Source organism: Colius striatus, chromosome 1, assembly GCF_028858725.1.
Source record: "Colius striatus isolate bColStr4 chromosome 1, bColStr4.1.hap1, whole genome shotgun sequence".
Classification (NCBI taxonomy): domain Eukaryota; kingdom Metazoa; phylum Chordata; class Aves; order Coliiformes; family Coliidae; genus Colius; species Colius striatus.
Genome location: NC_084759.1, coordinates 181,054,578 through 181,081,778, shown reverse-complemented (window position 1 = coordinate 181,081,778; position 27,201 = coordinate 181,054,578). Strand labels below are relative to the sequence as shown.

The 27,201-nt window shown below is 38.9% G+C and overlaps 1 protein-coding gene across 7 annotated transcripts in view; it reads right to left on the bottom strand.

Moving 5' to 3' along the window:
* Nucleotides 1–27,201, bottom strand: part of MET (MET proto-oncogene, receptor tyrosine kinase) — a 92,186-nt gene that overhangs the window by 42,967 nt on the left and 22,018 nt on the right. For all 7 annotated transcript variants that reach the window (XM_062017693.1, XM_062017668.1, XM_062017643.1 and 4 more), the window contains 2 exons: nucleotides 14,363–14,554; nucleotides 1,390–1,524 (listed from right to left, as the gene is read on the bottom strand). In XM_062017693.1, the coding sequence (XP_061873677.1) occupies nucleotides 1,390–1,524; nucleotides 14,363–14,554 (327 nt within the window). The remainder of the gene's footprint in view (nucleotides 1–1,389; nucleotides 1,525–14,362; nucleotides 14,555–27,201) is intronic.

Here is a 27,201-nt window from a genome sequence, read left to right as displayed (position 1 = left end):
GATGCACAGATCCTTTTAATACACATGCTAAGTGGCAAGGAGAGTCTATTTATGCAGTGCGTTGTGGTGCTACTCAGATTTCAGATGTGCAAGCTGCGGTTCGACTTCTCTTTAGCTCAGTAATTATAGGATCTTATAAGTAATTTAACTGACATGATTTTAAATTCGCTTGGGAGAAACCCTAAAGGCATCTTAATGTTATATACAGTTACTATCAGCATCTGGTGTTTACAGCAAGATAGCTTTTTTTTTTTTCTGATGGAAAAAGAAAACAGCAGTGTGCTCCTCCTAGTTCTACACTACTTCTTGGAAAAAATAGTGTATCTCAGTATGTCTTAGTTCATACATTTGCAAAAATAGGCATGATGGCTATTTCAACTTTGGCAAGGCTGTATTACTATCTGTACACACTTACGGCATGTGACTGCCCGTGTACTTGTTTTTTTAACATCTATCATCGAAAAATCTATCCTATACTGAATATATCAATTAAAATTTATATTATTTCAAATATCAGGATAGTAATTGTAATAGTGACTCTAAATATACAAGAATGATTTTTAATCAAAATATTAAAAGCATTATATAATTACATTACTACATAAGTACACCCTATTTTATACTTCAGTATCTTCCTTAAAACTTCTTTTGGGCATTTTCTTCAATATTATTCCTATAAATATCTCATACATTTCTAGTAAATGATTAATAACCATCTTTACTAATGGCTGATGTATTTCTGTTAGAATTCTTATAGAAGTCAAGGAGTCAAATTATTGCTTACCGTTATGGTTTAGGATTGTCCGTAACAGTATCTGCTGATGTTTTAAACGTATTCTACAATGCATATATCCTTATGACCGTAGCATATTTATGACAGCTCTTCATCTTTTACTAACCCTTTGTAGACTACACGCTAAAGTAGTTTTCTGATCTTACTATGAACACTGTCTTCCAGTTTTAAACAAATCCATGTAGCTCTTGCACACATCCCCTCCTTAAAAAGTTAAAATCTTATGACAAAAACCAACAAAAGCCAGGAAACTGCGAGCACTATTCTTTTGTTAAGCCATTGTGTGCTTTTTTTCTTTGCAAGCACTTGAATTAAGGACAGGATTTGAGCCTTAAAATTTGCATTACTTGGCTTCCCTTGGTTTTTATCACAGTTCTTAACATTATTTAAACATTTCTCAATATTAGGCTGTCTGTTTAGTAGTGGGGAAAAAAATCTTGGATGAAACTTGCCCCTTGGATGGTCCCAAGGAAATGGCAAGGCTGGGAGGATGCAGAGCATAAAGCAGCAGTGGAAACAGTTGCTCTTATGGAAAGTTGCTGCTTCAAAGGCAGGTTTATGCAGTGGACAGGAGAATTAGATCATGAACCACTCACCTTTTTCCCAGTCACAACTAGGGTATAGCCATCATCTGCTACTGAATTCTCGACAACAACTTGGGGAGAGACAGGGTAAGAGTCTAGCTGAAAGTTGACATGTGGAGCAGTGGGTTCTGAACGGGAAACCACTATCTATGAAAGAAAGAAATGGGGAAAATCAGCAGGCATCATGTGACACAAATGCATGCTGCTCAGCAGTCCCATGTTCCTACCACTTCTCTGCTTGCATTAATTACATTGCATAATATTTTGCATAATGTTCCATCATGTTCTGATTAAAGCACCATAAAATCTACTTTATTTAACACAGCAAAATCATGGCAGTTGGAGGATCCTCAAAATACAACATATTTATTAATATATGAAGGAGTCATTGTATGTTTTCTTGAACTTTAATTTCTGGTATTTTTTATAAATCAATTGTAAAAAATGAAGGTGGATCATTCAGTCATCCCTGTACATTTTAGAAAGAAGAATTTTATCTACAATGTCTATTTAAAAGAATCTGAAAACTTCAGGCTCTCAAAAGTCAAAGATATTTCCCTTTATTTTCCCTTTGGTCCTTCAGTTTGAAAAGTAAACTTTACCCTGTGTCAACAGCATCTGGTCTTGATGCACGTGAGGCCATTAGAGTGCAGGCACAGGTCAGTGCTGCGAGTAGCACTACAGAGCTACAAGCATGCAGAGCTCGACTCCTAAAGCAGCCAGTTGGCTATCGCTGCCCGCAAGCAGATGTGGCTGGGCACCCTGAGGTCTGGCTCCTGATGAGTTCTGCGGGAATGGAATACCCAGGACAGAGCACCAAAGCACTTCTTAAAAGATAGAGAGAGTCAGAGGCTTCTTTGGGAGATGCATCAAAACAGGAGCCTAATTTAGTTGTACCGAAGTCCCTTTGCAAGACCCCTCTTTCTTGATTTCAGGAGATCTTAGGGAGATTAGTCACACCAGTATTAAATTCCCCCACTAGTCATCTCTCTGCATCTTGAGTTACCTACATAGTTCTGAGAATCTGTGCCTATTCCTGCAAACACACGCTTAACTTTACTACTGTAACTTTGTTGACTTTAATGGGATGAGTCATGGCTGTTAAGCAGAGGCATAAAGCATCTGCAGATTGGGGTGGGATTTTATAGGCTTGGGCCTGCAATCCAGAAGGATGTGTGCCCAAAATGTGATAGGATCAGGCAACAAAGGCAGAGGATTGTTTACATGAGGGAAGATCATGTTCATGGTTCAAAAGCTGCATCACGTGTAGTTTACTTAAGGAATTTAGATAATCAACATTCGCTGAGAAGCTGCGATTCAATGGGGTTCATTATTTTAAAAGATTGAAGCCATTCTGGAAAGAACTTGTATGTCAAATGTTTAATTTTTCAGTATAATGAAGCTTTTCTTTTGACTCTGAAGGCACCATCAGAACAGCTAGGACATTGACTTACACGATTTCACTGGCTTTTCGCATTGCCAAGGCCTTTCAACAAGATGGCTGACTCCAAAACTAGGCTTAGAGATGCTGCAATTACAGATGATGTTCTGTTGTAATTCAAGACTTAAATAAAATACATGAGCAGTTCATTCATGGCAATCAGTGCTTCACATCCCAGAGGTGTTTACAGTTTGGGGTTACAAGAGGCTTTTTTTTTTTTTCTTTAAAATGAAGCTGGCTGTGTTAAGGACTTTGCTATGGGTCTGTTTCACGGTACAGACAGTGCAGCTTTTAGAAATCAATAAGGTCTGATAATTTTTAGTGACACAGAAGTATGGTCTCTGACTCAGTGTATTAGGGCAAGAGCTATGTTTTTATATTCAAGACAATGAAAAATAGAATGGATTGCAAAGCTGCATGAAAAAGCTTGATTAATGTTGGCATTATGAGGAGAGGTAGCACCACAGCTGCAAATACCTTTTTAGTTGATCATTAGCCATGTCTCATCTCGAATACCCACTGCTATAAAATGCTAAGAATTCTTTTCTATCATTAATCCAGGCTTCTTCTTATTGCCAAGCATTCTTTCTGATTAAGCCACAGTGTTAACCCTTTAAACACATCTGTGCTGCAGCCTCAGAGCAATACATGTAAATTTGCATCCCATCCCTACAGTCTTGGAAAAAGTATTCGGTATTTTAAACACTGACTGACCTTTATTTTACTGAGGCTGATAGTCAAATCACCTGCTCAAAGCCCAAGTGAATAGACTTTGACCTCATGGCACACAGAGAGCTCAAATTACACTTCCTAACTCATTTGGGACTATAGAATAAAAGTTTGAAGTTTGCTTAGAACTAATCTGCCTGCCTACAGTGCTGCTGTAACAGATACTAGATGCAAAAATGCACGTTTTGGTCTATACAACTGTGCAGTTACTGCAAGTATCAGCCAAGTCCTTGAAATTCTATCTTACCTTTTATCCAACATAATCCTGAAGAGAAAGGCAATTCGAAGACAGTTTCTATAGCAGGAAGAAGACGCTACTTTGGACTCCAGTGTCGTTCTCAGTAACCTCTGATTTTTATTGCTTGGGTCTAGGCTAGTATGTGTTCAGTGTGGCTTTAATCCACTGTGGACAAACCACTATATAGGGACTACTTCTACCATGGGAATGGTTCAGTCATTCAGAATGATTTCTCCTTACAAAGACCATAAAGTGCTGCTTTCTTTTTGGGGTGTTTTTGTTTTATTTCGGGGGATGGTGGTGGTGGATTTCTTTTATATTTAATAATCAATTTAATAATCAAGCATTTCTCCAGAGCACGAGGGAAATGAAAATACGTTTACGTGCCTGCAATCAAACAGTCAGGAGAGAGGGAAGGTCTTGTACAGATAAATATTTGACTAAAAGAGAAGCAACAGATGTTAGGAGTAAATGGACAGTTCCTGCAATAATGAGAAGTCATCAGACATGTTCTGCAAGGTGTCCGTGCAGGGTTCCATACTGTCCAATATACCCATAAATGAGCTAGAAAAGTGGTTGTGCAGTCCAGGGACAAAGTTTTCTGATGATCTGAAGGCAGTCAAGGTGATAAGGATGAGGACAGACTATGAAGGATGGCAGAAAGACTTTACAAGACAGCATGTCAAGGCAATAAAATGGCAGGTGAAATAGAAGATAGAAGATGAATTTAAAGCAGTATATGACAGATAGTTCCATGAAAATGTCATCTAGCTGCTCAGTAGCCATCAAAAAACCAAATAAAAACTTTGGAATTATTAGAAAAGGACTAGAGAGCAAATCAGAGTAGGACCTGACATCGTACAAATTCATGGCTTGCCCAAACCTCGATTTTTCTCTTCTGGTTGTCTCATGACAAAAAAAGTACGTTAAAATGCAAAAAGGTTCAGAGAAGGGTAGCAAAGATGATAAAAAGGCTGTAATGAACAAAAACTGAGAAAGATGGGTGTGGAAATGCTATGAAAAAGGTATACAGAAAAATAGATGGGTAGAGACTGATCATTTACTCTCTTCTAATGAAAGTACTTAAAACCAGCAAGAGACGAAAGTGAGTCTCGGGTTCAAAGTAAACAAAAGAGTAAGAGTTGCTAGCAATACGTGATGACCTATGAGACTCCTTGCCAGAGGATGTGAATGCAAGAGGAACACACATTCAAAGATGGAAAGAGCTAAATAAACAAAACCCAATAGCTCGGGAAACCCCCAGAACAGAAAATAGTTGGAGGCTTGAAGCCAAAGGCATTATGTATGTTGTCTGGGTCTCTGGGCATCCACTTGTCACCGCTGATGGCGACAGAGCACTGAACTAGATGTACCCCTCATTTAAACCCATGTCGGTCTTCTGATGTTCTTACAAATAACCCGTCTGATAATCACATTTATTAACAATAGCTACAACCCTAGACACCCTTTTCAAAGGAAATACAATATTTATGTCCCTCTAAGAGAAAAACAAAAGAGTAGGTGGTCTTTCAGCATAGCTCAAAGTACTTTCATGAAGATAACAGCAACAGCTGATTAATTAATGAATGTATTAATTAATACACCCTTTATACTGGAAGTCAAGTGATCACTTAGGCCCATGAATGTTAAAATAATTAATTTAAATATTCTTTCATTGCTGTCATTAGCATTAATGTTAAATAAGAAGACTTGATTCTAGTTTCATTTATACATAATATGGCAAATTAAGACTCTATTAACTTGAGTTGAAAAACAGCATGCAACAGCTTCTTTTAACAATCAGTTCCACTAGTCAGCAGGATCGAATTACAAAATGTTACTATCTACATGTTGAAATATCTTCTGCAAAAATAAAAGGCCTTCTAAAAGCAATCCTATCTAAGTATCACATTGTTATTTTTTCCCTAGATGTCTGGCAGGTGTAGGCCATTACCCAGCAGAGATAGGTTCAGGGTTAACTTTATTGTGTAATGCCTCAAATGCCCTGGGATATGCAGCATAGCCTTGCAAAGGGCACATATGTAGCTCTCTAAATGCTGTATATCATTCTAATCCGTGGAGACTTTAATGGATCTCCTCTGAAGAGTGTAAGCTTTTCTACTCAAACTGACTATTAAAACATGTGTGCTCTCATAACAGTTATTTGGCACTGGGTGTTAATTTTAATTTGACTATACAGATTTTGCACTATACAATATTTAAAATTTTAATTTGACTATACGGATTTTGCACTATACAATATTTAATTCTTTTTTTTCTGGGAGCATCAAGATACACTCTTTACCACAGAAAGAAATGCTATTCTAAAACTGTTAAAAGATGAGCTATAGATATGAAAATGTTACTTATCAAGAGTTTGTCACAGCTTTCTGTTGGTTTAAAATGATAAAGTGAGAAATGGAACTATTCACATTCCTACAAATGCACGTGTGCATAGTTTGTATTTAGTCTTAAATAGGTCAGTATGGAAAAGCCAGGTGAATTCACAGAATCATAGAATGGTAGGGTCGGAAGGGACTTTTAGAGATCATCTAGTCCAACCTCCCCTGCAGAAGCAGGTCCATATAGATCAGGTCACACAGGAACATGTCCAGGAAGGTCTTGAAGACGTCCAAGGAAGGAGACTCCACAACCTCCCTGGGCAGCCTGTGCCAGGGCTCCCTCACCCTCACAGTGAAATAGTTTTTTCTTATGTTTAAATGGAACTTTCTGTGTTCCAGTTTCCTCCTATTACCCCTTGTCCTGTTGCTAGATACCATAGAAAAAAGGGAAGCTCCAACCTCCTGACACCCACCTTTTATATACTTATAAATATTAATGATACCCCCCCTGAGTCTCCTCTTCTCTAGACTAAACAGCCCCAGTTCCCACAGCCTTTCCTCATAAGGAAGATGCTCCAGTGCCCTGATCATCTTGGTGGCCCTGTGCTGGACTTTCTCCAGAAGTTCTGTGTCCCACTTGAGCTGAAGAGCTCAGAACCGGACACAGTACTCCAGATGAAGCCTCACCAGGGTACAGTAAAAGGGGAGGAGAACCTCTATTGACCTGCTGGCCACACTCTTCTTGATGCATTCTTGAATTGCTGGACCACAGAGGCAGGAGATTAGTAGGCCCTGAGGACAACCCTTTGCAATGACTCTATGGGCATCCCACCACTTCTCCTTCTGGCTCTGTGAAGTTTCAGGTCCATGCTCATGTATTTCTTTACCTCCTTGCACTTGCTCCTTATATGGGTTGGCACTTGCACTTGTGGCTTTTGTAACAACTACATTTGTCTAGTGGGACAGGAACCTAGATCAAATGAAGTCTGATCAATTCCAAGGTGGAAATGGCTTCCAGTGTACTATAGTATAAACCAGATTTGAATGACCATGCTGAAAGATGCAAAGCTCTGCACTTCTTTACTCTGTGTCAACTCATTTTGCTGATAGACACTGTACCTTTGAGTCTCAATTCCTGAAGCAGAGAGGCCTTGACACTTTGCTGTTTGCAAGAGGAGAGCAATGCTGAAGGCTTGTCTCTCTTCTTGCTGAATTCAGGGACAAATTTTTCTAGGCTTTGACTGTAGTTACAAATAAAAAGCAGATGTGATTACTATTGTCTATAATAATTTCTGTAGCATGCATTATGTTCCCTGGCATGTAATCTATGAAAGCAGCTATGACACATGCTAATCTCTCTCTTTTCAGGGAAATGAGATATGTGTTAAAGTTTGGTGGTGATGGTGATGATGTTTGTTTTTAATCATAAGTATTCCTGGGAAATGAATGTGACTATCAAGTGTTCTGACTACTTGGATGTGAAAGCCAGCAGGTTCATGCTCAGCATGTGAAAATTTCCCAAACCATTGATCTGTGAGAGCTCAACCTCTATTCCTCATCAGACAGAATCAGAGGCACCACACAAAATGACAAAGCAGCAGGTTAAGGAAAGCCCGAAGGAGGCTCTTCATCATTCATCAAGCCATTGACATGGCATAACGTGGAAGAAAAAAAGAGAATAATTTCCAAAACCAACATGTAAAATTGATGAAACAGAAGTCCATAAAGGACAACTAAATACCAGTTATGGGTGCAATTTCCAGCTCAGGGAATCTGGGCCACTGAGTGCCAGAAGTAGGAGGGTACTGGTAGAAGTAGCACTATGTGCTTTCACTTGTGTCATACCTCTCGCTTATCTATCTTAGACTACCAGAGACAGGAAGCTGTTCCTTGAATTTTTACTTTAACCCCATACATCCTTTCTTAGCTACAAATCTGGTTAAAAATACAGGAATATAATGAGTCCCTAGAATATGGCTTCTTATTATTACTCTGTTTTGTTTTGTGTCTAACAGGCACAGAGAGGCCCTGAGGAGGATGAGTGGCCTGTTGTGTGACATGCTGCACTCCAATGAGGCCTACAGCAGCCCTGTGGAGAGAGAAATGGGATTCCTGGTTGACAGTAAACTAAACATGAGCCAGCATTGTGTCCTCATGGCCAAGAAGGCCAATGGCATTCTGGGATGCATCAAGACGAGTATGGCCAGGAGGTCAAGGGAGGTTCTGCTCTCACCTCTACTGTACCCTGGTGAGGCCTCATCTGGAGTCCTGTGTCCAGTTCTGGGCTCCTCAGCTCAAGAGGGACACAGAACTTCTGGAGAGAGTCCAGCACAGGGCCACCAAGATGATCAGGGCACTAGAGCATCTTCCTTATGAGGAAAGGCTGTGGGAACTGGGGCTGTTTAGTCTAGAGAAGAGGAGACTTGGGGGCATATCATTAGTATTCTGGGCACAGGCTGCCCAGAGGGGTTGTGGAGTCTCCTTCCTTGGAGGTCTTCAAGACCTGCCTGGACATGTTCCTGTGTGACCTGATCTATGTGGACCTGCTTCTGCAGGGGAGGTTGGACTAGATGATTTCTAAAGGTTCCTTCCAATCCCTACACATGAGGAAGCACATGAGGAAGCATCTCACTTCACATACAACACAGTGCTGTCCCACTGTGCACTGAGTTTCACTGGCATAATCAGAAGGATGAGATGGTCCTGCTGCTCAGGTTGCATCTCAAGAGGATGGTCGCTCATAGTAGTTGTAAAACATACAGTGAAAACTTCTCTATTTCTCTCTCCTTGAAAATGTCACCAACAGTGTGTTTGCTTGAGCTTTACCTCAGTGAGGCCAGTTTCAAGTGTAGGGAGCACATGCAGTATTCTCCTTCCAAACAGCATTATGCTAAAAACCAGCCTCTTCATATGTCTAAGGCATCAGTCTCTTGTTCATTGTTTAGGCCAGACCTAATGTGAACTTTTCAGTATAAATCTTGTAAAACTTTCCCATATCCCACTTTCCCCAGAGCTATCAGAAAGATTTCCCCTTCCTGAAGAACTCTGCTCTTTTCTTCATCACTCAAAAGCCACTCTCTGAAATAATACCAAGCTTCAGGCGGGGAAAAAACCTCCAAAACAACAAACCACCTTGGAACTCAGCAAAAATAGAAGACATGTTATCCTAATATATCGTGGGGGTATTTCTTTTTCAAACTATAATTTCCTAAAATACTGTCTGGTAATAAAGGGTCTTTTCCAGTTGTGAGTTGTATTCTCAGTGTGCCTTGTTTGGCTGCTTTACACCAGCTGAAAATCTGGTTCCTCAACTGCAGCAGTGTGACTGGATGCTGTTTTCTAATCAAATAACCACTGTGAAATACCTGATTCACTTTGCACCCAACAGCTGTACTTTCAGCCCATGTTCCCAGTCACACTCTGAAAACAAGCACAATAAGAAAGGCCGAAACAGCTGCAACTTCTCAACAGAAAAAAAAAGAAGGGGGAAAAAAAAAAGCCTGTTGTCAGGCTCCAGCTTAGGAAGGAAGTAAAACCATTTTTCTTTTCCGTCTCATGCATGTCAGCTGTCTTAGAAAAATTATTACTGCTCTGTTTTGTAACAGAAACTTCACAATATTTGGTAGATTACAAACTCCAATCTATCCATGGCCAAATACAGATTTAACATTTCTGATGCAGCCAAAACACGCTTAGTATGTCAATGGGCTGCAATTACTCTCCAGGAGAGCTTTGGAATTCACCTCCTGGCCCTAATTATCCTCCTTAAAAGAACTCATGAATCTTCTGTATTTGGACTATACAGATCGATTTTATTTTCATTTTAGATTTTGACTGAAAAAAAAAAAAAACATTTAGTGAAGGAGACTGCATTTCCATTCCAATATTAGTGCTTTCCAGAGCTGTTTGAGTGAGTAATCCTATTTAATTGAACTAAAAACACGTGCAGAAAACAATAGGTGACTATTCCTTGGTTGGATAAAACATACTTGCTTCTGCATCCTGGATATTATTGGTTCCTCAGATGACTTTTTTTAAACAAGCAAAATACAGGCTCTACTCTGAGTTGGGTCATTAGCACAGTTTTGATAGGTAATGCCCATAAGCTTCAGTAGGATCACTTGTAAAGACAGGAACTAATAACTGTGATTTGTCTCTAAAGACATTAAAACCCCAGAATCAGGTAGCCATCACCTACAGAAGGAAAAACTTTCTTCTCAGAAACTACATGTTAAAGCTTCTGTCACCTCTTGCAGCAACACGTGTTACAGTTGTGTGGTAAAAAGAGAAAAAAGGACGGAGATGGAAATAGAGTCAGAAATGAGAGAGGTTGTGGAGTCTCTTTTTCTGGAGGTTTTCAGAACCTGCCTGGACCTGTTCCTGTGTGACTTGATTGAGGTGGACCTGCTTTAGCAGGGGTTTGGATGGGATGATTCCTAGAGGTCCTTTCCAACCCCTGCCATTCTGTGATTCTATGAGGGGGCAGCAGGATGGCAGAAGAAATACAAAAGGAGATGAAAAGATGGCATGAAAAAAGAAAGGAAAGAAGGAGAAGCAAATGGTTGGCTGCTGATAAAGTGTAAACAAGTGGGAGAATATGATAAACATTTTCAATTAAACTCCTCTCAGCCTGAGTATCAGTAGCTTGCTGCTGCACCTACCAGCTTCCATAGCATAGGCTTTAAGCTTCAATTAGTTGACATGATCATTATGTTTTAAACATCTCATTTTCATTTCCCACAAAATGTTTCACAGCAATTAAAGGAAACTCTAAATTAATTCAGCCAAAATGTGAATTCAGTGTCCATCATTTTCACCAAGCTGTTTCAAATTTGGGCACTTCAGGGTGCAGTTGTCAGAGACAGAGGTACTGTATGACTACTTTTAATCTCGTAGATGACTGCTAGTGCTGAAATTTGTGTCACAAACTAAATTGTCTAAATATGGTAAGGCTTGGTATTTCAAAGAGGATACAAGATGAACTGGATCCACTGGAAGGGATGAGATGATTTTCTAATTTTAGAAACCTATATATGAATATTTTTTCTTTTGCTTTTAAATAGTTGGCATGGAAATATGTTCACAAAATATTAATACAGTAAACTCAGCTTTAAACCAGGTTCCCTGATAGGTAGAATTTTGCAACTAATTTTCCCCAAAGGCATATCTATCTCTGAAGGAACACAGTCAGCTCAGAATAGCTAGAAGGGGATTGCATGGGAAAATGCAATATTTGCCTGTAGAAAAAGCTAAAAATACGAGTGCAAATGATTATGCAAAAATCATGTCCGTAACATATTAAAAACTGAGGTTTCTTATGTTCCAGCAGATTTGTGAATTAAATAAAAAAATAACATCATTACATTTCTTTGCTAAAAAATGTGGAGAAGTGTTTGGGGATATCTTTTTGATAAATTAAGTCATTGTTAGATTGTCCAGATTTTTTTTTAACTCATTTTACTTCAGTAATGGTCATTTAATAGTTTGATTTTTAATGATCTCCACTTCATTACAATTAATAGCTATATTTCCATAGAAACACTGCAACCCTGCTGTAGTTGGGCATTTGTAAATGAACGTTTGAAAGCACTTCCTAGATAACTATTAGTAAAAAAAAAGGAAAAATATTTTTATGTAAGTGAACATTAAATTCAGAAAAAAAGCTGTGTCTGCTGTATCCTACAGATACAGTATCCTTTCCAAGATTATCTATAGGCAAAACAAACACTAATCTCTTTATTTGGAGGTAGCATCATTAAAGGAATTGAGTATGCTTATTCTCCTGCGAGTTGCACCAAAACCTCAAAGACAGGGCTCCCACTTATGAACCCAATGCTGACTTCCACCTGTAGCTCAAGACAATGTAATTCAATTATGAAAATATTTCTGCTAATGGCAATGTTCAGTTTGCACAATAGCCTTTCTTTTGATCTGTAACTGAAACTGCAATAGGAAATGTATTCTTCAAATATTTTAATTGTTCCTTGAGTTAGGCAAACATCTGAATGAAGCATGTGGTACAGGACTTGAATTAATTAATTTAAAGAATTATAGAACCATAGAATGGTGGGGTTGTAAGGGACTTTTAGAGATCGTCTAGTCCAACCCCCCTACAGAAGCAGGTTCACCTAGATCAGGTCGCTTAGGAACATGTCCAGGCGGGTCTTAAAGACCTCCAAGGAAGGAGACTCCACAACCCCTCTGGACAGCCTGTGCCAGGGCTCCATCACCCTCACAGTGAAATAGTTTTTTCGTATGTTTAAGTGGAACTTTTTGTGTTCCAGCTTCATCCCATTACCCCTTGTCCTGTTGCTAGATACCATAGAAAAAAGGGATGTCCCAACCTCCTGACACTCACCATTTAGACATTTGTAAATACTAACAAAAAGAATGCTGCCTTCTGCTTTCCACCAAATCTCCCTAAAAGCTTTGTGACAGCCCAAAAGAAATGTCGTAAGATAGTAGTTATTATTAACTGTATTTTGTAGTCAAGGAAGTGGCTTCAGAAAGGTTAAGCAAATTGCTCACACTTGTGTGAGGCAGTAGCTACATTTAAGAACAGAGTACAGGTCCGTTCTGTGCTCAGTGTAAAGCTCCAAGCATTTGCCTTTCATGCATTGAAGACAAACTGCAGCTTAAAGCTACCAAAGTCATCACGGGAAGTTCAGGTAAAACTGGTAGGGTTGTCATTGAACGTGTTGTTAAATTGCTCCATTTTAGATAGAAAGAGAAACATGCTTTTCTCCAATTTTTCGTCTATCCTTTGCAGTAAATCACTGACATCTTTCCCTGCAGGAGCATTATGGACTTTGCATTATGGGGCAGGTCTTTCTCCAGTTTGTGCAGAAGACAGAAGTGGAGGTATTTGCCCAGAAAGGACACATCTACTGGGGAAAATATATAACCTAACTTACCGCATGTGGCAAGGACACAGAATGAGGGGAAGGGAAAGAAGAAAGGGAAAGCAGAAAGGGAAAGCTTGTTTTTACGAAAAGTTACATGTGCCCAAGTATTTTCTAATGGAAGGTTATGGGAAATGGGAAACTGGAAGGACACAGCAACTAACAGCCTTATCATCAGGGTTCAGCCATTGATGATTGGGAGACAATGTTACAACTAACTTTAATGACTCTCTGCATCCTACAGAGTAAGAGGAGCTGAAGAGTCCAGAAGGCGCACTAGAAGACAAATTATACTGGCAGCGTAAAAGGACATAGGTCTTCAGGTGCCAGAGAGATCCAGGCTAAGATGCACATCGAAGCTGCACTCTGTGTCAGCTGGAGAAGCCAAACTCTCCAAAGCGGTCACCGAAGGATGGCAGTGCTTGAAATAAAATGAGTGAACAGAGGGAATCCTTGGTGCTTTCAGAGTATTCTGTCTTCCAATATTTGATTTTGACTGCCAAGTTTTTAACTGTTGGCTCTATGGGTTTATTTCATTTATTTATTTCATTAGTCACTTACAAAGAAGACACGTAAGCATAATCTACCTGTCTAGATTACTTACGTACTCGGTGGAGGGAGATAGACCTCTCAGGAGGATGATTTACCACTTATTATGGAAAACTTGTTTTAGGACAGGAGGAATTGCTGTCCAGAAGAACAGTGAGACAGGAATGAGCAAGAGCTTGAAAATTTTGAAAGTAGGTGGACAAGGAGCTAATCTTAATTCTACAAATGTGAGTCATGGCCTGTGGGTACATGAGCAAGTAATTCAGTGCCAGAGGAGTAGATCAGTATATAGAAACAATTAATTCTGAGGCTCCTGCTTCCACATTATAAACTGTCTTGGCATTTTACATTGAACTAGGTTTAATCTGATCCTCTAGGCCAAATGACCATACAAAGCGTATATGTGAAGTTGTTTGAAGAATCAGTCACTGTTTTGGACTTTTCTGCCCCAGCTAGGGTTAGAGCATATTTGATGTGTATCCAAGACAGAGTTTTCAGTTTAGTTTCTTTTGAAAGAAATCTAGTCTGTATGGACCAAAAGTGTTCTCTGAATTGAGCCAGCTGGACTAAGCGGAGATCATTGTAGAATTTGCACCAAACCTGTTGCTCCAAACCACAAAGCTCATTTAGACACTTAAAATGCTGAATGCTCTATTAGGCACTTTGTTTATATTCCAACTGTATTTTACTCAGCAATTTCAATTTTCTAATGCCCTGTTAAACCAGGGTAATACTGCTCACTTTTTACCACTTTTTATTGTGAAGGTGAAGCACTAACAGTTACCTGCATGAAGCGGCCCTCCGAAGTCCCCAGATTAGCAACGGTAAGGTTGCCTTTGGTGAAGACAGATATCGAAGTTAACAGGACACTGTTGAACTGGCCCATGAACAAGTCAACCCTCTGCAAAGGAGTCGTAACTTCTAAGCGATATTCATCATCTTGTGCTCTGCAGTATGAAGCATTTCTTGAAAAAGCCTGTTTGAAAATGAAGTACAGATGAGTACTGTCTTTACGAGTAGGAATACATCTTTGTCAGAGTGAACTCATTTAGCACAAATGCATTTGACCAAAAGTATTTTAAAACGTTTCAAACTTAATTGCTTCATCAGTTCTGATGTTCCACGAGGAAGGTAACGACTTCTTAATGTTATGGAAATGTTTCTTTTAACTTTTTTTTCATCCTCTCCATTGGGAATAAGACATAGGGTCTTTACTTAACCAGTTGATAGCTGAATAAGCACATATATGAAGGTATCCCTTCTCTTAGCTACTTCTGTAATGCTGCTTCTCCAAAGGTCTCAGAACTCTGTAACTGCAGAGCCTGCCCAGAGACACATCTGCTTCTAAAACAGTGATTCCTAGAAAATGATTCTCTAAAAACATTGCAGTATTTTTCACTTGTTTTTTTTTTTTGCATTAAAATAACAGTTTCCAGTATTCTTCCCCTTCCATCCTCTTTTCACCATCTTTTTAATGACAAGACAGAAAAGGGAAGAAAAAGAAAGAGAAAAGGGAGATAAGCCAGGAAAAACATGCTTCTGATTGTATATTTAAATGAAACTATGGGGATTTTTTTTAAATGAAGCTACAGATTTTTACATTACTTAGGCCATTGTATTGATTATCTGTAGCTTATGCACTATTTTTTTCCAATCTCTGTATGTCTTGAGTATACTGTAATAGTTGCTGCATTTGCAGGATTTTCTCTTTCAGTTTGGGAATAGATATTACATGTTTTTAATTTTCATTGGAAAAATTCTTGAACAATACACTTTAAGTTATCTCTTGAGAAGAATATAACCTGCTGTCCTGACAATTCAATAGTAATCTATTAACTGATAATTCCATTACTATTGATACTACATCAACTGTTTTGGTGAGATTGTACAGATAATGACTGGGAATCCTCTAAAGGATCTCTAACCGGTTTAAATTTGGAAGTCATCTAGCATCCTCTCACTGTGACTTTATGAGTAAACATTTAGGGAGATTATAAAGGACCTTATTGTGGTTCTGTTGAAATCACCAGCTTTGTTTCTGCCTATTTTTTATAGATTTGTTGTTGTTAAAACATATTTTAAAATAACAATTTTAAAAGCTTCAATTAAGCCTTTCAAAGACAATCAGAGTATTTCCACTAAATATATCTGGATTATGCTTTTGAAGAACACATAGAAGTAAAACTTTATTTTCTTGTTTTCTAAATTCAGATGTTTTTCCCTCAAAGTACTGTGAGAAAGCAAGCAATGAATCAAGAACTTTTTGCTGGCTTAACTTCGGTGAATTCTGGAACAAAACCCAAGTCATTGAAAATGCTATTAACAAGATGTTCAACGTAATAACTCAGTCCTTTGCTTTGAATTGCAACATTTCTGAACTGTGTACAGCAACAGCAATGGCAAGTGAAGTTTTCTATGATCCCTAGGAGTTGTAGCCAGCACTGGTGCCAGCTTTCTCCAGGTGCCCTCTCAATTTACTGTATCAATTAGGTAAAAAACTTTGCAAGATCAAACAAGAGCAAATGAAATCTCTGTGCAGTCCCTTAATGATACAGAATGAGGGCTCCTAGATTAGAACTGATACAGCAGTGACTTAACAGTTTTTGTTATCCACATGCTAAAGGGTTTACTGTGTTAGTTTTGGTATTAACTGTTACTGTATGGTGTATTTTGCTCATCTGGAACTGAACTAATACTCTGCACTAGGAACATTGAATACACTTTAATTATTTTTTAACCCAGTATTTGACTGGAATAAATCACCAATGGCCAAACTTTGTTTTGGCCACCAAACAAGCTTTATTCTTTTGCACTCATATCCTATCCAGTCTAAAAGTATTTCTGAAACATCTGTGCAAAGATTACTCATACAATGAGTATGAATAGCTCAAGTGCAGAAAGATGTACAGTTTTCCTGCTTTTTGAAATAAGGCAGATTTCTGAATTTACCCTCCCCCAACTTGAGATCTCTGCCCTTTGCTGTAACTCCTTTTTCTTCCACAGCAAATTACTTTAGGGAGAGATGTTCCTGTGCTAACCTTAAAAAAATATGTCCTCCTATGTAGTCATCTCAAAGCAATTTGAACTTGCTGACATGCCTCATGAAACTCTGTTCAATCTGTTTTTAACAAGTGGCTAGATTTTGCTGCTTGTCCTGACACCTTTCCTAGCTTCCCTGAAGTCAGTTCAGCCACAAAGTCAGCTCAGACTTCCTCAGAGATGTTGTAACTTTGGGTATCTGCCCATGAACCTGCAGATTGTTCCACATAAGGCTCTCTTACCAAACTTGGCATTTCATGGATTAACCATAATATAAGGTTAGCTGTTTAAGAAATAGGAAGGCTTTGATCTTTGAGTAGAAAAGCAGAGTTTAAAAGGCTATTTAGAAAATTAAAGGGAGATTGATAACATGGACAACTAGGTCAAAGATGCTGCTTTGGATTAACTCTTTGAAGCCCAAATCTCTCCCTCCTTCTCAGTATACACATAAGTATCCATTTGGCTGTCAATGTGGAAAAATAACTGATGTCAGATGATGCACTCTGAATACTATGCCAAGTTCCAGTGACAAATCACACAACTATTGAAATGGACGATTAGAGCATGGGGTAAGTGCTTGGGTTGGGCTACTTCTCTTGTAAGATGAGAGGTGCCAATTGTGCAAGTGATTCATAATAAGGGCTTTGTGAAGCTGGTGTAGGTGTGCCACTGGAACATAATGAGGTGTTGGCAAGCCCTGCCTTTCAGCCATGTCCAGAGGCCAAGAGATAACCAAGACTATCTTATTTTTTTACAGGAGAAGATGTGATGTTTCAGAATTTACCTTGGATTTCATCCACAGAAGATGAATGTGCCAAAAAAGTCTCTAGACATCACTGAGCTGGGCTATCAGGGGCTGTCACTTGTCACTGTTTGGCAGATTTATGGATCATATTCAGGGAGCACAAAAATAATATTTTGGATGAAGTTTCACATTTGAATCCATAAGTGCAAAGCATGCAAGACACTACTGAATACCTTAAAAAAGAGAAAAGCTCAGTTAGACAGAGTCAGAACTGATCATGGAATCTAGTCTCTGAATACTAGACTCGGGAGAAAAAAAATCCAGAACCCTCAAATTTAACCAAAGATTTTTGTGAGCTTTTCTGTTATTTGCTGCGAATGCAATTTGGAGAAACACTCCTCCAGGCTTGTCCCTCTAAAATTGGCTGAAATCTTTCTTCTTAGTTAAGTGCAGTCTCAGTAGAAGGTGACATTATGCGTAATTTCTTGATCTTATGTTTAATGTCTTGGATAAACTACAAATTAAGGACTTAATCACTGCAGAACATCTCATATTATCTTGTGAGCAATTTAGGGGACATCATTAAAATGAAAATTTAATTTGACAAATTAGATAAATGGCATGAAAGTAACCAGTTAAAATTTTCTAGTGTCAACTGTAAAACACTACAGTTATAAAGAACTCAAGTGAAAGTAGGAGTAAGCCCCAGTCTTATTTCCTGATTTTTTTAATGTGACTTTTAACTTGTTGGCTGCCAGGCATCAAGGAAATATCAATTTTTTGTTTTCTTTACGGCTCCTCGGAGTCTTCCTCAAGAGAAGTGAGCACCCACAAGTGCCAACAGTGTTTCTCCTTTGAGCATTTCTATGGCATAATGTGAATCAGGGAGAAATGAGCTAGTGCTAAACAAGCTGGATCCTGCAAATGTCAAAAACCCTTTTCTCAAATAAACTTCTGTAGAGTGAATGAATAGGTGATTCTACGTAACAAATTGTTCACCAAGATGATTAAAAACAGAGAGGGTGTGTTAGTTGCTTATCTCTTCTGTTGTGGAGGCCAGTGAATTAAGACGAATAATAAAACTACAGTTTCTAGGAGTTTATCCTATTGGAATCAAGCACATAATGGTGAAGAATTGGACTTGATGATCTTAAAGGTCTTTTCCAACTATAACAATTCTATGAGTCTATGAATTAACATGTACAGCAGACTCTGAACAGGAAGAGTAACTGTGAAGAACACAGAAAAACCTTATTAGATTTTCTTCTATATTTTTTTTGTTTATTTTCAGACAGCACAGTTTTGTAGTCCTGTAACACATTTGGATTTTCTGGGTAGTTTGCAGTATTCCTTTTCATATGAGAACTGCATTTGATCACTGTTTCTATTCATGTGAAATTCTGGTCTCAATGATTCAGAGAAGCCTGAAGAGGATGAGTGACTTCATCATCACCATGTTGGAAGTCTGTTAGAGGGTGGAGTTAGAGCCTGTTTCCTAGTCCCATGTAAAATGAAAGTGAGAGACATTATAGATTTGGCCAGTCTATCACTGTTATCTTTGAAAGAAATTATTCCTTAAATTTCATAAACTTCATAAATCTTCCCATCTGTCACATACCAAATCTTTTGATTCTGGACTCAGAGATGACTACTAAGATCCTTGTACTTAGAGCTCTTTGACAAAACGGGGAGAGAAGAAAAACAACCAGGACAAATGTTCTGGCTTCTGGCACATTTACAGGCTCTGTTCACTTCATGCCTTCTTCTGTCAGTTCTGTCAAGGGGACTGTCTCTCTCCTTATTTCCCATGTGGTTTCATGTCATAGCTGGTCAGAGTGAATAAAGCATATGGAGAAGAGGAAAAATATCTAAATAGTTTTCTACTATGCTATCACAAAGGAATATTTTTCCTCTGCACTTTGCAAGACAGAAAGATCGTGAAACGGACAAAATTGTGCTACTAGCAATTCTAAAAAATCATAGTCACACTTAGTGTTCTCACCCTACAAAACTGTCACAGCGTCTGAATTCTTTACGGTTATGAATACATTTGATGATGATACATGGAAAAAATATGGACACATTTAGTTTTTGGAAGTAATTGACCAGAAAAGAATCTCTTGTGAACAAACTCCAGTGTTGTACAATGGGCAGAATAGAAGCCAGCCAGAACTGAGGAACACGACAAACAAAAATTCTTTGGACATAGCATGTTGGCTTTTGACAACATGATCAGCTGCAAGTCCACTTGTGAAGTCCAGCTGTGAAGCTCTTCACCCACTAGGCCAGTGCAACTGCAGTGGGAGTTCCCAAAGTTTGCTGCTGGATTTCCAAGAGAAGCAACTGTGGGTAACAAAGTAGGTTTGGTCGTACATTAGTACTATTTATATGTACTGCTCAACTGCAGGCCAGAGGCATGTGAATAGTGTTCCTTATTGGCATCAAGATTACATCACATTCATATTCTCTCATTTAATTTCCTTTATCAAAAAATATCAATTAAGAGACCGGGTCTTTCGTATTGAACTGTTGCACATATTTGTATTGACAGGGCCAGTAAGTTCTCGGAAAGAGCTATCCCAAATGGACGAGTCAGCTATTATTTGCAGTAGGGACTGCACAGAAGTCAGACTAGGGCAGTCTGCTGGGGATACACAGTGTGTATTCCTCCTGCTGCTCTCATAGCACAGAAAGGCAGATAATTTCCATGTTAATGTGGCAGTGACAGGTAGTAGGTATACTGAATTGCTCATACACGGTATTCTAAATGCTATGTGCTTTCTAAAGCAGATTTCTACACAGTCACATGAGACAGCATTATCAAGCAATTCTTGTAATCCTGAGGAAGGCAGAAACAAGTAACAAATGAAACAGCTCTGTTTCGCCAGTGGACGCAAATTTAGGAGAAATATGTTCCCTTTATGAGAATAAACTTTTCAAATCTCAACTGTGAAGTAGAAGACTTGAAGAAAAGGCAAGCAACTGGAAAACAGTCTTTTAAGATGGAAACAATGAAGCAATCCTAACTACACAGTGGCAGCACTACTAGTGTTACCACTGTCTGGAGAGGGTCGGAGTTCCACCGGAAACCAACCCTTCATAATGTTACTTGTTGCAAAATAAGGAACAATTTAGAGGGAATTACTGAATGACTAATTATCTTCAAGCTACACTTTCAACTTCACAACTCGATCTTCAATTCACTGAAGTCAATGAGAAGGTTACACAAATTTTTATGACTCCTAGAGAAAGAGAAATTTTTTAAAGAACTCAATTGATGTAATATTTTACTTTATCACTCCACTTACTCTTAATACTTGTTGCTTTGATCTGCTATACTGCTAAAATGAGAAACGGGAAGGAAGTTACTGTACTGATGCTCCACTTAAGGTTATAGGTAAAAAGACATGCATGTTAAATGTAATTGGTTAATACAAATTAAGATGATTACATGTTCTATTGTCAAGATCATTCAAAGAGTTATTTGCTTTTGTCATTGAACAGTGCTGCATTAGTTCTCATAATCTGGTTAGTGCATTAGCACTAAGTAAATCCTATTGATTCAGCAGATAAAATGGACCTAAGTAATCTTTGTATTTTGCTGATTTCCCTTATATTAATTTAACATTCAAGTCAGTATACAGATTATCAAATGAGAGGTGTTGACTAATTTCACATTTTGATGGAATAAAATAATGTATCTGAGACATTATGCTGATAAAAGCAGCTATGCTGTACACTCTAGTGTACATCAGGTGCATATTTCACAGAAGTCCTTATTTACATGGAAGCTGTGATGAAACAGAAAATCTATGAATTCCAAGTTGACCTGCTATCCTAAGATAATTGCTGAGTGTGGAGACTCTTACTACAAGATAACATTGCACAACATCTGCATGCCTAGCCAAAATAGTGGTGCAAGAGATGTGTGGGACAGAAAGAAGCTTAGAAAGCAAGAGAAAACAATGTAATTTGCCCTAATTTTCACAGGCTGTGTATAAAAGAAGATGAAGCTCTCACTGCCACTTCCCCCAAGATCATCCCTCCTCTAACATTTCATTGTTTTCACCCACTCCATAGACAGTGCAAGCAGTAGTTCGTGACCTACACTTACTTGCTTTCTGAACCATTTCTGTCACAGACTTTCCTCAGCAGTATTTTCTTGTTTTTAAATTTACGGTGAGATTTGACTCTGGTTTTACTTGTATGTCTGGAAATGAGGTTTAATTCCATTCTGATGCAAAAGCTGTCCAAGACCTGAAACCCACATGCCACCTAGAAAGTTTAAGTAACACAACACTCTCCTGGGTAATTATTACCTCCTGTTGCTTTAGTGAGCAATAATGATGGCAATATGCGGTCCTGAGTCAGAACAAGTAAAGTAGGGAAACTGCTGAGGTAAGGTTGGTGCTGAGTGAGCTTAAAGGCAGATGTCTGCTTTGTCAGGATTTATGTGTCTCTCCACTGTTTGGCAGCAGAACCTGAGGAAAATTCATTGCTTACTTAGATGTCTCAACTACCCACTACAGCCAGGTGGGATGAATCCAGGACTTAGATCTGCATGCAATGCACTGCAGAATCAGCTTCTCTTTCTCTGGAAATTGTTTATAAGGAAATCCAAGCAGAGTTTTCAGGCTGACAAAGTCCCACTGCAGAACAGCTATCAGCAGACTAGACAGGAACTTAATCTGGGGCAAAGGAGACTTAGAATTTGGTCTGAACCCAGGAAAAGAAGCTTAGATCTCAATATTACACATCTCTAGCTAATGTCCTTAATGTAACATGCCTGTTAGTCTCCATTTTGGACTGTAAAAGCTTTAAAATTTGCAAGGTTACATGGGATGAGAAAGTTATTCTTTGCCTTTGTCTTTATAGCTACTTAAGGGCCTTCAGAAATTCTGAAACATAAAAACCACACAATTAGATATCCATGTTAAAAAAAAAAAAACAAAAACTTTCTGCCTGAAATGATTCCTGTGCAGTTTCAGAGAAAAAATCAGTCACTTTTCCCCACTAATAACCAATAGAGAACCCTGCCTTCAGTGGAAGAATTTGATTAAAAAGTCTGGAAATTAAACATTATTAGTAAATCTGGTGGATAAAGCAGTGCCCTTTGCAGAAAATGGTAGTTTAGCAGATACCACTTCTTCACAGAGAAGTTCAGCTTTCAGCAAGATGATAAAACACCAAGCAGCAGCACTGGGAGACAAACAGAGACAGGCCTCTAATTAGACATCAGGAGGAGGAAAACTGCAGATTCTGCAGACTGCCCCTAATCTCCATTGTTCCTGGGTCTAGAAAGAGTCTGCAAAGATATTTACTACTTGGGGTGGTGTGGTACTTTCCAAAGAAACTCCCTGACTTGCCTTTTTCCTTGGAAATCCTTTGTGATCGTGTCCACGTGGCTGGTCCCAGGGACAGAACAGCCCTTACCGCTGTAGTCATGTATGTCTGCTGGATCTCGCCCAGCCTGAGATAACCATACTCATATCATACCCACTATACACTTGTGGTGGTTTAGCCCTGACTGGGTGCCAGATGCCCACCAAGTCATTCTATCACTCCCCCTCCACCATGGGCTTCCAACAGAGTCACAGCCTCCTTTGGGAATCCACCAACTCCTGCGTAGGTTCCTCCATGTGCTGCGAGTGGGTCTCTGCTCCCCAGTGGCCTCCATGAACTGCAGGGGCACAGCTGCCTCATCATGGGCTTCACCACAGGTTACAGGGGAGTCTTTCTTCCAGGGCCTAAGCATCCTCCTCCCCCTCCTTCTCCACCGACCTTGGTGTCTGCAGAGATGTTCTCACATTCTCACTTCTGCTGCTGCTGTTCAGCAACTGCGCAGCAACTTCTTCCCCTTCTAAAATACGTTATTCACAGAGGCGTTACCTCAATCACTAACTGGCCTGGCCTTGGTCAGCTGTGGGTCCAGCTTAGAATTGACTGGCATTAGCCCTGTAAGCCACAGGGGAAGCTTCTGGCAGCTCTTTGTTTAAAGAAGCACCCCCTGCAGCCCCCTCACTACCAAAACCTGACCCAGGCAAAACCACTACAACACTAATACCCATATCTCTGCCTGCACCAATGCCTCGCTCACATGCAGGTTAAATGGTGTTCGAACTCTCCCTACAATCCCTCACGTCATGCTATTTGCCCCAGTCAGATCTTGCATGGCCAGTGGGTAGACAGTCATGTACTCAATGTTGAAGAGGAGCTGGGATGACGTGCACATCCTGCCTTGCACTCCACTGTACAGGGTACAACGGGACCCTTAGGCTACCACTTGGGCTTTCAGCAGACAGTGAGTGCACAGAAGGAACATGGATGAAGCCTGTCACCTTATTACAATGGAATTATTATTATTGGGGTTTTAGTAATAATAATAATAACAATAATAACTATTATTATTATTTCTACTATGCACATTACCCATTATCCAGTGCCTCTCCATTTTTTTCTTCTGAGACATCAGAAGTCCATAGAGAAGCTTGCAAAAATCTGTACGGATGGGAGCAGGCTTTGTGCTGAATGCTGTACGTCATTTGATACAGCATTTCCAGAGGAATAAATGACTGAACCAAGCTGACAGATTCTGGGGCTTGACTTTTTGGAAAATATTCAGGCACATTCTACTCACAATATAAAATACTATTTCCTCCATGCTGCGAGATTATCTACATAAGCCACATCAACCCTTTCTCATCAGAGAGATGTGGTGTTATTTTTAAACATGCCAAAAAATTTAAAGCCAAATGATGTAGGATATTATGGTTACTGAGTCTCAAAAGAGTTATTTATCTCTGCTTATTTTATTATATATTCCCAGGCATACCCTTAGGATGACAGATCAATAACTGCCTTTGTGGTTTCCTGATAGAAGGCAGAAATTATTTTCTTCCATTACAATATAAGCATAACCCAATTTTACTCATCTATCATGTGGGAAATGGTAATAAAGAAGCATCACCGTGTGTTTATTTTACTGTCACTTTATCTTTTGTTTTGATGATCTTCTGTTTTCATTTTACATTCTTCCAACTGTTTGTGTCTTTCATTTGACAGGAGTTGCAACCAGTTTGTCTTACTTAGGACACTTGTAGGGAACATGGTGGCAAAAGCCCATCTGTAGTTTCTCATTTCCTGTAAGGTGAATGGAGTACTTCAGGCTTTCACCTGAACTTAGCTGTTGAAGAAATAAAGCCACAGAATCTTTAAAGAGCTGAATTTAGATATAATTTTTAGAGGTGCTTTTTAATGGAAGTCAATAGTGATTGAAGTTAGGTCTCAGAGGACAATTGGAATCACCATTGTTTAGTGCATAAGAGACAAAGAAAGGATAAATAAAGGCCGTAAGACCATGATCTAACTAATTTGAAAGTTGAAATGTATAGTTGAGATTGTCAAGGCTAAACTCAACCCATCTTCCTCCCTTGGAGAAACACAGTTAATCCATGACAGAGGTGCACAGTACTGGACTGTCTGCAAACGAAGCAAGGAACATTTGTTTCCTCTTTTAAGCGCTCCTCTGCTTTAAGAAGAGCCATACTAGGCCTGATAGTGACTAAATCTGACCAAATAAACTCTGCTAAAAGCCTACATCCAGCTTTCTCTTTCTTGTGGGTGAGAAGATTCCTGAACAGTGATTCAAACCCCTCCACAGCAGCTACCTCTCAGATATCTTTGTCCTGACTCAGGCAATAAAACCTCTTTACCATGACTCCAAATTTTTCTTTTAATTCAAATCCAATTCTGTTTCCTCCTTGCTGTCATTGAAGTGACAGCCAGCTCTTCATTCAAGGAAATTACTAGGAAGTGCTAACTGGTCACAGCTCCGCTGAGGTACATCTGATATCAATCAGATGCACCAAAGAATTCACTTTTCCTAACCCCGACTTCAGTGAGCCCAGGCTTTGGCTTAATATGTATTTCACTTAAACACAACTGGAAATGTTTTATTTTTATTTTAGAAAGTTTTCCATGAACACTGGAATAAGTGAAGCACAGTTGTGTCCGGATTTATATCTTGTGGTGGGTTGATTTTGCTGTCCAACTAAGCTCTGACAGAGATTTTTCCCATAGGTGAGCAATATCTGCTTTGGTCCCTGGGAGTCCTTCTGATGTTTATAAAAGGGCTCCTTAAACCTCATCAGTTTTCATAGCCTGAATTCATATATTGGATCTGTCTCTGCATTCACGTCTTTAAGATTTCTTTTTGTTGAGGTTGTCAGGACAACTAACAGAAAAAAAGGCCTATGATAGCATGGCCACATATGTTTCATTCCTTTAGGAAACAAAGCTAAAAAAAGGTCAAATTTTGTCAACAACATCAAGATGAGTTGAAGTTTGCTGGTTTTTTTTTTTTTTTTCTTTATAAACGCTTAAAATGTGAGAATAAGTTGAGGAAGTGTTTTGGATGTTTATTTATGGCTTTTTTGGTCTAATTCTACCTTTAGCAGCCTCAGACTAAATAGTCCTGAGGGATAGGCACTTAAAAAGATGGACTACCCAAAGTCCAACAAAATTATGTACAATTGTCTTTTGGGACTTCTTTTGGTAACATGAAATGGCCTTCATCAATCAGACTCTAACGATAAATTATCAGATAGCACTCCCTTGCAAACATTGCTAAAGGCTCATTTTTCTTTTTAATGTTGAAGTTAGTGGTATGCCACATCCACTGCTGTGCTGTTTTCACTGTCCTATGACTTAATCTCACAGTGGTCAGTGCCTTTCACTTGCATCAGTGGTCTGTGGTTTCATTCTCTCAACATCAAAGAGAAAGATCATCCAGGCTATGTTACGAAAAGCAAGTTTTGAATTTAGCCAAACTAAACTGTCACAAACCCTCACTGTTTAGGAAAGCTTTCTTTTAAGTTGAAGGTGACTTACAAAAGGGAAAAAAATAGTTTATGCCCTCATGCACGTTTTTATAATGTACAAGAAAGGGTCTAAAAAGAATTAGGAGGTTATGGGACTCTTTTTTTGTCTCTTATTTTATCTCTAGCAAAATCAAGGAAGAACGGATTTGACATTCCTGACACAAGCATAAGAAATAATGTGCTTTCCTTCTTCCACCTGCTCCTTCCCTTCCTTCACCTTCCAACCTTGCAGGTCTATTTTACACACCTGAGATAAACAGGTGTATAAAGGATACTTGGCAAATTCTTGCCAATCCTTTTGGCCAACTGAAACCTGAAAAGACTCACAAGACATTTTTTGTGGGAACCTTAGTAAGTCCTTTGGAATAAAGCGAAGGGAATAGAATGGCAAACCTTCACAGTCTTGATATTTCAGTGTTAAGCAAGCAATCACAAAAAAGAAAAATCTGACTGCCTTTATGCCATTTAAAGGAACCACAAGAAATCATAGAAACATTTTCTTCCTTTATCAATTTAATATAGCAGAAATCAGAGTTCTGATGACATTTCTTGAAAATGGGCAACTATAATAAACTGTCTGCAGTATAAGACATTCAGTTCTGATATGCAAAGCAGCAGCAGACTCACGAAAAGCTTTTGAAACAGGAAAGTACTTCCCAGCATGTGAAAAGTGGCAAATTACTCTGTCAATATTTTAATGGTATACTTTGCTGTGAAAAGACCACCTTATGAAACGGGTATATAGGCAAGTGTAGAATGAGATAAGTTAAAGGCCACAAGCTTTAAAGACAGTCACTCATAAATAAAATGCCCCAGGAATAAAGAAAAAAATGTACCTTCAAAGAAGAACAATTGTTCATTGTTGAAAACGAATGGAAAAAGGAAGAAAAAAAATTAAGATCTGAGATGAAAAATTAGGACAGCAGCAACATGGTGAAGAAAGATAAAAAGTTACTGTGC